General features: G+C 40.4%; 1 protein-coding gene across 1 annotated transcript; it reads right to left on the bottom strand.

The window, feature by feature from the left end:
- Window positions 1–6,126: 6,126 nt before the first annotated feature.
- On the bottom strand, window positions 6,127–10,863 carry LOC115267239 (transposable element P transposase). Its single transcript, XM_062848518.1, has 5 exons — window positions 10,818–10,863; window positions 10,139–10,753; window positions 8,216–8,638; window positions 7,709–8,151; window positions 6,127–7,074 (listed from the first exon to the last, which is right to left on the bottom strand). Exons 1-5 carry the CDS (start codon window positions 10,861–10,863, stop codon window positions 6,136–6,138), a joined length of 2,466 nt encoding a protein of 821 aa, XP_062704502.1. The 3' UTR covers window positions 6,127–6,135.
- Window positions 10,864–11,137: the final 274 nt, after the last annotated feature.

The raw sequence follows: 11,137 nt of genomic DNA, 5'->3' as shown, positions 1-11,137 counted from the left end.
GGAGTCCAAAAATGTCGACCAGAATGTACAAGATGGCGATCTAAAATACAAGATGGCGATCTAAAATACAAGATGGCGACTTCAGTTCCAAGATGGCGGCTGTTTGATGGAGATTTAAGCTCTAAGGGCTGTTTAATTAAGCTTTCGGCTATAAAACCATGCAATATTGGTATATTTGGTATGGGGAAGACTTCCCGAGTTCAAAATGGCGATCAGGATATCCAAAATGGCTATCTAAATTTAAGATGGCGGCTCCGAATTCAATATCGCGGTTGTTTAATGGAGTTTTAGGGCCTGAAACAATGCATTATTGGTATATTTGGTATGGGGATGATGTCTGGATTCCAAAAATGACGGCCAGAACATCCAAGATGGCAATCTTTAATCCTAAATGGCGGCTTCAAATTCAAGATAGCGTCTTTTTCTTTGACGATTTAATGATTCAAGATAGCGTCATTGAAAGCCAGATAAACGATATAATTTCTGGTATCATGAAATGGATTTCTGTTAATTGTATGAAATTGCGATATACATAAACATTTCGCTTGAGTTTTATTGAAATGGAGTTTCGAAGGCACGAGAAAGGCGCCATCACCGCTAGGTGGATTAATTAGGGTTTTTTAAACTTAAGCTTTAGTTGCATTTCAATTACTCAAAGAATACCCCGAATGACTTTCGACAGTCGGATCAGTCCGATACCAAGGACACGATTTTACGATGTGGTACATACGCGTGCTGCAAACTCTGCCAATAGAAGGTGACATTTTCAAACGCAGCAATCACGTTCCGGGTTCCTTTTCCCAACTTTAGGTCACCACCTCCCCAAAGTATGGTTAGTGACGCCGACGACGACGACGGTACCGGTGGCGAATTATTCAGATATGTAAATTCCGGCTTCAAACGCCATACAAATATTTAATTAAAACTTTTACCACCCCGTTCCATCGCGATTGGGGTCTACTAGAGCTCGCTTGTTTACCTAAGTACGCTCGAACATTGTGGAGTGGATAAAGTCAGTTTTTATTTAAATTGCACCGAATAACAACAGCTCCTGGTGGTACACCCATTTTCTACTATATTGCCCATGGAAATATGGGTGCTTTCGCTGTTGAGTCTTTGGGTGCGAGGTTATGGTGACGATAGGAAAGGCTATGAGCATGATGATTATGTTGTTGCTGTTTAAGAATGTACAACATGATGTTCTTGTTCATGCTTCAGGAAAAAGTGTGCCAAATACACTACCCGTCATAAGTATTGACGCATAAGAAGTTCATCACCAGGAAAATTGTTCAAGAAATTAAGTAATTCAACTTTGCTGAAGAGGTATTTTTTGTGCATTATAGAAATTCTGAAACTTCCTATGTGTTATTTAACTAGATCAATTATTGTACCAATACTATTTTGTTAGTAAATATTTAGGGTATGTAGTATTAGTACTGTGTCTTGTTTGGAAAATATCGAAGAACCTCCACAAAGTGCATTGTTTGTAACGGAGGGCAAAAAGGATGAAATTGATGACCAAGTAGGTGCAATATTTCCACTGAAACTGAACTTCGATGTAGTTTTACACAATTTACTATGAACCGGTTGATGTATGCCTAAACGTTTCCAACCCGCCTGTTGTAATGCGGCATCCAATGTTTGGCAGTGCTGTTAATCCTCCCCTATTCCGAAAAGTGTCCGTTTCCATTGTCGAAAGCACCGTTTTTGATTGTTACTAATGTGCTTGTTGGCTCTGCTGTTAAACGTATAGTTCGGCATAGGCGGTGCTTTTTCTTCTAGACTTGTTCCGTGCTCTGGGCGGACGTGACAGTGGAAGTTGCGCCAAATCACGAAAAGCAAATATGAAAAGTTTTATCAAGTTTTCAATTGTTTGCGCCCACCAAATCTTGGATTCACTTCTAGAGTGGGATGGGCAATCCACCAGCACCACCACCGTGGAACGCGACGCGATAGCAATTGTTAAACAGGCCTCTGGTTTTGCAGAAGTCTATTTAATGAACTTCGCTCGGCATGCACCACTCTTGTATACTCTGGAGGGGGTGTCACAAAGCTTCATACAAAAAGCTGCAAGTATCCAGCAATCGACACTGACACTTGCATCCCACCGCCCACAAGGGCCCTCATCGTTGCTCGAGCAATCTAGAGACTGAATGAAGCGGAACACCCACGGAGTGCACTCTATTCACTCGGAAATTAAAGTGCCGCACTCTTACATACAACGACGGCGGCATGGAGAAGCGAAGTGATACCTCCTGTGGACTGTACCACAACCGACTGACACCGCACGTAACATGGTTATGCTGCGTTGGACCGCCGCCGACTACAAGGCTCCATTCGTCCATGTGGCAGATGAGCCCAGGGAGAAAAACATGAAAACAAAAAGCGTATTACTTATAGTAGGTATTCCACGCATGTACCTCGCTAACATCATCGTACCGAAGCGAGCTTATCATAATGAAGAGTCATTTATTTTAGCATTCTCGCGCGCTTCGTCGGCATCCCATGGAGTCCTGCTTGAGCTTGGGTAGGTTGGTATCTGCTGTCACTAGCAGGAAAAAATCTACTTCATAACACGGGGGCAAGTTCGCTGGCGGAGATAGCGCAAGTAACTGCATTTTTTCCTCACCATCCGGAATACTTATCGCACCCTTGGTTGGATGCTGGCGGGAGAAGGAATTAATAAAATGGTGAAGATGCATGCATACGTGTTACCTGATAGCGGGTGAACTCCACTCGTGTAGATGTTTGTTGGGTGATATGTAAATTAAACTTCTTTCCACTAATTTTGCATTGTCTATGCGTGAAAGAATTCTAGTTTCATCTGATCATTATTTTTTTCATTATAAAAATTCTCAGCCTCATGTTTGTCATCCGATTTGAACAACCCCGCAAGAAGCTGAATGTTTTTAATATGAAAATGATTCGTAGCGAATACAATAATATTTGACGATTGTTGTACAGATTATGTAATGTACAACCTCTACTTAAGGACCAACATCTTGGGATCCTTGTTCAAAATTGCTGTGAAACCTCAAATGTACCAATCTCAAAAAGTGAAATTGACGCAATAACCTATTTTTTATTTTGATCTTGCTAACTTCTGATAAGTTTAAAATAAGAAGATCCGATGCGCTGAATTAGTTTTCAATGAGATTTGTGCGTTTCAAATCGTGAGTAGGTGCAAAAGTCGGCCATTGTGATGGCCATCTGGATTAATATGGGCTTGTCCTTAATTACAACCAAGTATTTCCGACTTCCAAACTATGACCATAAATTATGATTCTTCTACGTAAATCTGTCACGGAATCATGGGTGAGTATCTTTGGTGTTATAACACCAATCACCTTAACACCACACGGTAAAACCCGAACGGCGATTGATAACAGCCGCAGTGTTCTGTTCCGCTGATTTCTTGTCTCGAGTGTCTCCCTTTCGTACCACCCACCCAACATCCCACGAGGGAGCTGGTAATAAACGAGAAAAGTGCAGTGTCTTTTAGAATCCGACAAACGTTCGTGTGCAAAATACGTTTATCACAAGTTGATTAAGATCGAGCCCTGTGGAAGATCTCAACCCAAGGATCGAAACGGGTGCAATGATGTAGAAGTATCAACGCTTTTTCCGTAACTGAAGGCAAAAAAAAAAACTCCCAGTTATTAAGGTGATACGGGACGCCGTGTTATTTTTCATATCTTCCTTCTCTTTCTAACGAATTGCCTCGCGATTTTGAAGATGATAATGTCGATTTCTATCGCACAGAAAATGATGAAAAACAATCAGCATATGCACTGCAAGTGAGCATACACAATGATAGGTTTTTGTAGCAAAATGTGAAATAGAATCTGAGATTACCATCTTAGTAGCAACAGAGCAATGGCGGATATTTCCTTGATCGTCCCGTTCGCCCTTAAAAAACCCAGTCGAATCATTCCAAGATGATAATTTTGCTGCAAAGAATTTAGCTGCAAAACCATACTGGACGGGAATGATCTACCTAATGGTTTGTTGTAGGGATGCAGTACCGGTACTACCGGCCAATTTTCGGTACCGAAAATTCCGAAACTGAGCCGCTTCTAGTACCGGTACTTTCGGTACTGGAGAATCAATACTTGAATACACTGGAACCTCTTTTTTGCGCATGGCTGGGACTGCATAAATCAAAATTGTACATAAATTAAAAAAAAAACATAAAAAGAGGGAAATTTATGCATAAATTAAGTTTGGGATTTAATTAGAGAATCTAGTTCGCCAGAACAGGTCTTGCTCCTGGGCAGTTGAGGTGGGGCTAAGGGGGTTTCCAGAAAGTTCCCAGCGAGCCCAAAAAGGGGGTTCCAAGGGGCTTCAGGGGAGTTTCAAGGGGTTGTTTCGGGGGATTTGAGGAGCCATATAAGGGTCTTCTATCAAGATTTTTTGGTGTTTTCATGGGATTACGGAGAATTCTGGGGAATTCCAATATTATTGAGTGGGTTTCAGATGCGTTCCAAGGTGCTTTAGGGGCAATTCAAGGGATCTCAGGAGCCTTTGAAGGGAGTTGCAAAAGGTTTGAGGGGCGTTTTAAGGTATTTCAGAATCTGCTCTGAAACTTCCTGAAATGCCTCAAAAATCCTCCTTAAAGCCCCTCGGACCCCATGTAACGCACTTGAGGGGCTTCGAACCTCACGAAAACTCCTGGTAACGCTTAAGTAACGCCTCTGCATCCCGCCAAAAATGATCTGAAACGTCTTGAAATGCCTCCAAAATCCCCCTTAAACCCCCTCGGACCTCATGTAACGCACCTCAGAAGCTCCCTCCGAACACCCTGAAAACTCCTCCGTAACGCTTCCGTAACGCCTCTGAATCACGCCGAAAGTGGTTTGAAACATAATGAAATGCCTCAAAAAATCCTCCTAAACCAAAACCCCTTAAAAACGCCTCCGTAACCAGTGCTGAAAATTTCATTTCGTCATATCTGTTTTCAACCACCTACAGCTCATTTGAGAAGCTGAACCTGAGAATATGGTATATGGAAAACTTGTGCGGCTAGACCAGTTCTGCAAGAAAGTCACGGAAAAATTGCTATTTTTCGAATATTTAAGGTAAATGTCACGGACTACTTTTGAAAAATGCCAAATGATATTCACGGTGAATATCATTTGGCATTTTTCAAAGATAGTCCGTGACATTTACTTTCAATATTCGAAAAATAGCGGTTTTTCCGTGACTTTCTTGCAGAACTGGTCTAGCCGCACAAGTTTTTCATATATCATATTCTCAGGTTCAGCTTCTAAAATGAGCTGTAGGTGATTGAATTTAGATATGACGAAATGAATTTTTCAGCACTGTCCGTAACGCCTCTGAAACCAGTCTAAAATGCTCTGAGACTTCCTGAAATGACTCCGAAACTCCCTTAAGACCCACTCGGACCCCATGTAATGCACATGAAACCTTCGGAAACACCCAAAAACGAACCTGTAACCTCAATGAGAGTATATTAGAGGTGGGGATGAAAGGCCATTGCATTGGTATTAGTGACTGCTTCGGAAGTAAACATTTCTGGTGGTGACCTTGGTGACGTCACTATTTGAAACGATGTAAGGATATGTATGGTGTGCATATAGAACATGTTTGATTTTTAATTGTAAAATAAGTTTTTCGGCTCATTTTTGAGTTGAGATTTTTTCAGTTTTAATTGCTGTGCATTTTACACTCAAATGGATTATTCCTGTGATTGTTGTAAATGCAGAATTGTCAATAACATCTCTGATCAAGTCATCGTTACTTTAGCACTAAATCTTGATTGAAGACTTTCAGGAGAAAAGAAACATGACCCAAATCGTTCATAGGTTCTTCTTGGCGTTACGTCCTCACCGGGATAAAGCCTGCTTGTCAGCTTAGGGTTCTATAAGCACTTTCACAGTTATGAAGACACTCTAGGGTCTGTAGACAAGGGTGGGGTTGGTGGGTTATGTGTGATTAGGTAATAAGTAAAGAATTTCATTAAAATACGCATAAAATGAGCTTTTTTTGAAACATCTGTAATGGTGTGGAGAATCAAAACAAAAGTTAAAGAATATCAACGCATTATATTTGTTATTTCATTGGTTGAAGGCATGAATTTTGGACGAAATGCAGCATCGGCGTGAAAGTCGTTTCCTATGTGACAAAATGTTTTAATTTCCTAGCATTTTTCTTCACAATAGCGCTTCTCTCGTCGACAAGGGCAGAGTGAGTTGCGGCAGTAGTAGTTTTCTTCTTTTTCGCCATACGGTTTTTCGTTTTCAGTATTTTTTTCTCCTGCAGTTGCTTTTTCAGATGTCGTACACGTATTGACACCCTTCTTTTGGAGAAGTTTTTCAACACATGATCTGGCAGATGTGGGAACTTCTGCTTCAGTTTTCGAAAAGTCCTTTGGTTAACGTTTTTCTTATTTCGAAAGCCAATTTGATCTCCAGCGGGACCCGTGTTGTGTATCCAGTTGAAGCAAGAGTCCAGCTGATTTCCGACCTCTAACCATTCCTCACTGGGCTGAACCAAACCACCATAGGATAGATCCTGAACGTAGTTTTCTTTGTTGATTTCCGGTTCACATTCCTGTTCCAACTGATAGGTATAGCTCCCCAGATTGGATTGGTTCTTCATCTCCGTCTTAGCTATGTATCCCATAACATATTCATAGCCATCAGCCTCTTCAAGCTCTCTAATATTTGGTTCATACACCCACGAATCTTCCTCGTCACTTGATTGTTCGTCGTCCTCGTTATTGTTCTCCAGATAAATGTTTGCTTTTCGAAATACCTTGGAGATCAGATAGTCCTCTTCAAATATTATGGATTGAGTATTTTGGTTGACTTTTAGTTGTCTTGACAATCCTTTGCCAAGAATCATCAATCTGAGGCGTTCAAGAGCTTGAAGTGGGGTTGGATGATCGTGCGTTCCACCATTAAGGCGAATCAATGCAAATCCATTTTCCGCGCTGTCTTGGTTGCATTTGTACATCATCACAAAGCCCTGCTCTAGACCGGGTAATTTGCGAATCTCTGTTAACAGCTGTCTTGTTGACTCAATGGAAATCAATATTGCCTTTTGAAACAGCTGGAAAAGATAAAAAAAATATACTAGGATTTGGTCCTACATTACTAAAACATAAAAAAAGTTCGCTCTAGTCAGGGATGGAAACACTCACTTGCAAAGAGTTACACTCACTTGCTATTTGCTCAGCTCAGAAGCGTGCAATCAAAAACATTGTATGGATGACTCTTGCCTTGTAGTTTTATCTAAAAGTTTGCCGAATAGAGTAGGGGTCGCACACGCATACCGAAGTCCTAACAGAGCTGCGAAGGCAACTCTCCACAAGGTGAATGTAAATTGCACTCACCTCGTGGAGAGTCTCTTTCACAGCTCTGTTACGACTTTGGTATGCATGTTCGACCCCTACTCTATTCGGCAAACTTTTAGATAAAACCACAAGGCAAAAGTTATCCTTGCATCGTTTTTTGATTGCACGCTTCTTTTCTAAGAAAATAGCAAGTGAGTGTAACTCTTTGCAAGTGAGTGTTCCCATCCTTGGCTCTAGTATCATACAGGTGTAGAAACTTTTTATCGTCCCCTATCAGATTGTACCGCAGAATCTTTCGAAACCATGTTAAATTCAATAATTTTATTCCATCATTTCTATTACGCCCATATGATACTAAAAGCTAGAGAAGTTTGTCATTAGTGTTACTACCTTTAGTCCCGATGCTGCTGGTAGGCAATGTTTTGAAAGCACTCGAATCTCCTTAATCAAAGTTTCCATGTTGTCGAGTATCTGGTTCTGCTGCTCAAGCTCTAGGCCATAACATTTTTTGGACGGAACATTCTCAGTAAGTGAATAGGAGTTCATCACATCGAACCACTTGTTCACTATCTCAATGATCTCTGCTAGCAATCGTGCTTCTTCGTACTGACCGAAGTGTCTTCTTAAGTTCACTGCGGTTGTGTGACTTAAGAGCTCTGCTGCCAGTCGTACATTCTGTCGTTCAGATCCCTGAACTGTCAAGTGCTTTGAAGTTAATTTGAATAACGAATTAAATTCAACTGAACTTCCTTCGCCATTTTCGGAGAACGGTCTTTTAAGAGTGGATGCCTTTTGGACTAATAGTTCCAAAAACTTTTTTGTTACCAATTTTCCTGCAAAAGGTATGTGTAAAACATAATTAATAAATAGGAACATGTAAACATGGTGTGAAAATACCTTTGTACATGAACCCGTGGTCCAACATCCAGTTCCGAAAGAGTTTGTACTGATAAGGAGCGTCAGGAAAGAAGAAAACGTCTTTTCCGGTGCACGGATGCTTCATTGAGGTCTGCTTCGTTTCAAAATTAACGCCACAGTCTCGCCAAACACCCCAGTTACCCGCTCCACAGTCGTGTACATTGGCAATCACATTGAAACCAATTTTGAAGAGTTGCGTTATGAGATTTTCCAAAAGGTCCTTAGTTACCTGAACGTCGAAATCAACGAAAATTGGCTGTTTCCATTGAGAAAACAATCCTCTGGCCATAACTACTTGCATTTCTGAGTGCGGTCCAATTACTTCATCGTTTTTCTTGTCGTACTCGGCAGTGGACTGAACGGACATTTCATCGTATACAAGAACACACATTTTCTCCTTATCTGTCATTTTAGAACCCGCAATTTTGAGCAAAGTCAGCACATCATCAATGTTAGTAATGTTGGTAAAGGATAATTGAATTCGGTTCGCAGTAGTTCATAACCGGGCTTACTGTGATATCTAAAAATAAATAATATACAGGGAATTACCTATTTTTATTGATTCGATCAGGATTGGATTATTATTTATAATACTATTTATAAGTTTAGTTTTTTTTTCGTTTATTTATTTAATATTTTTTAGACATAGGCAAAATATTCGGGGCCTGTGCCCAAATGGTTCCAGAATTCAGTATTGAATAACTAAGAGAAGCATAAATAAAATAACAAATAGTATGATAAAAAATAATATTAAATATGTGAAATATTGTAGAAAAAAAAACATAAAAATACAAGGTGACCAAAAAACCAATAATTTTAAAAGAGAAAGGATTCTTTGAATAAGTTTTATGTAGTTTTTCTAATTACAATTAACGTTTACATTACCATTTTCCGATGGAAACAAACATTTAAAAAATACAAGGAAAAATACAATTGGGCATCAACATTTCAAAAGGGTATAATTGCTTTTGGAAAAATCATTTTCATACAAAGCTGTGGATAGTATTATTCCCATGCATTCTTCAACTACTACTCTAGCTACTACTAGACCAGAAAAATGCTTTTCTTTGCGACAGTGATGGTGGTTTGCGTGGGAGTGATAAAATACGATCAGTGTACAACACATCAGCTTTCAAGAAAGTTCTTGTTTCAAAAAGCAGTTACGCCCTTGGGGCTGATTTGTTTTATGAAAGCGTAAAGTATAGTATACTTACCTCAAGGAAAATGATTTCGCAATTTCGTCGGCCGTCCATGTAACCTTTTTCTTCTTTTTGAGAATTAGATCTATTTGGTTTCTCGTAAAAACCCCTTTCAGTACTTCCTCGACTCGATCCGTTATGTCTTTCTCTCTTATTTCGTTTAGTTGAGCACATGCCTTTCGAAGTTCGTCTATAGTTTCACTTTTTTCAGCCAGTTGTTTATCATTCTGCTTTATCTGATTATTTTTCTCTTTCATCGTTTTGAGTAGAGCCAAGAAGTGTTTATTATTTTTCATTACCTATTAAATAAAAAAATCAATTGTCATTAACTTACATTTACCTTACTCACACGCCGCGTAGAATACACCTGATTCTATATTGTACAGTTAAAATGAAGAAATAGATCATGGCAGTTACAACAATAGAGTATCTTCGTGCCTGCCACACGATTTACACATGTAAACGATCATTAGCAGAAAAAGCTCTCAATTAATAACTCTGGGACTGCTCATAGAACAAGCTGAGAGGCAGACTTTGTTCCACGCCATGAAGAAAAATCCTTAATTGAGCATACAAAACAAATTGCTTACCCGCTTACGCAGCGATCGAATCCTCTCATTCTTTGATTGGACAGTTGATTTCAATTGTTTCACCCGATCCTTCAAATATTTCACCTGAGAATTTTCTGAGAAGGCAGAAAAACCTTCCATACGAGTTGATTCCAGGTTTGAATGTGCTTTAAAGCTAGCCCAGCCGGAGTCATTTTTGGAATCCGCCGGCGCATCTTCAGATGGAACGCAGGAATCAAATGGTGCAGGATGGTTCAATGGCCCGCCAATATCAGTCGGCGTATTATCGGTAGCAAATGTCCCAGCGTTGACGGTTTGATGGATTTCGATTGCCGTGAACAAGACATCCATGTTCGTGCCACTATCCACTTCAATCCGAGAGTGTGGCTCCTGCGACACTGGAAACAACGTCTTGCCATAGCCAACGAGATCCTTTTCATTGTGGGATAATAGCTGCTGCGGCATCGGCAGCAATGTTCTGTTGGGATCGACAAAATTCGCTTCCGTTTGGAAGGATGTTGGTTGCACTGCGAATGGTTGTTGGATGCTGCATTCGAAGTCACACAGGGTTTTTTCACCGATTTCGCCTCGATTGTGTGTTTCTAGTAGGTGTCGTTCTTCAATTGCACCGTTTTCATGAGCCTCAAGGAGAGCTGCTACAACAGCTTTCCGCTGCTTCCGATATTGCTGAGCTGCTCGGGCCGTACATTCTTCTTCTGGGGCAGAGGGTTTCCGAATGGAAGGATCCACTAAAATGAAAAAAGGTAAATAAATACCTAATGAATGTTGCTGACAATCAAAATAGCTACTCACCGTTCTTTATCAATAAATTTCGTGCGCCGCCTTGGGGATTAAGCATCTTCTGGATGGTCGCGTTATTCGCAAAGGACTCGCGGGGGAAATGTTGCGAGCAGATGTACAAGGATTTCCCTGTGTCATTGTGGAGCCCACAAAATTTCAACCACCGAGCGCGCCGCGTTTTTTCCTTAGGAAAACAGTGAAAACTTACTACTTCACTTCTGTTTTCCGCATCTGTCGATGAAATTCTACAAATATTCACTGCACACACGGGCATTTTGCACAAAACTTTGACACAAATCGGACGAATTCAAAATTACTTCCGAACTTCCATA

This window comes from Aedes albopictus, chromosome 2 (genome assembly GCF_035046485.1).
Source record: "Aedes albopictus strain Foshan chromosome 2, AalbF5, whole genome shotgun sequence".
Taxonomy (NCBI): Eukaryota; Metazoa; Arthropoda; class Insecta; order Diptera; family Culicidae; genus Aedes; species Aedes albopictus.
This window is presented reverse-complemented; position numbering and strand designations above follow the sequence as displayed.

What these genes read in the sequence shown, in the direction of transcription:
- LOC115267239 (XM_062848518.1), bottom strand. Translation starts at nt 10,863, where the DNA reads ATGCTTAATCCCCAAGGCGGCGCACGAAATTTATTGATAAAGAACG. An exon ending in GGAATCAACTCGTATGGAAG is followed by an intron (nt 8,639 to 10,138) that starts GTTTTTCTGCCT and finishes CTAAAATGACAG; the next exon opens with ATAAGGAGAAAATGTGTGTT. An exon ending in CCACGGGTTCATGTACAAAG is followed by an intron (nt 8,152 to 8,215) that starts GTATTTTCACAC and finishes TACCTTTTGCAG; the next exon opens with GAAAATTGGTAACAAAAAAG.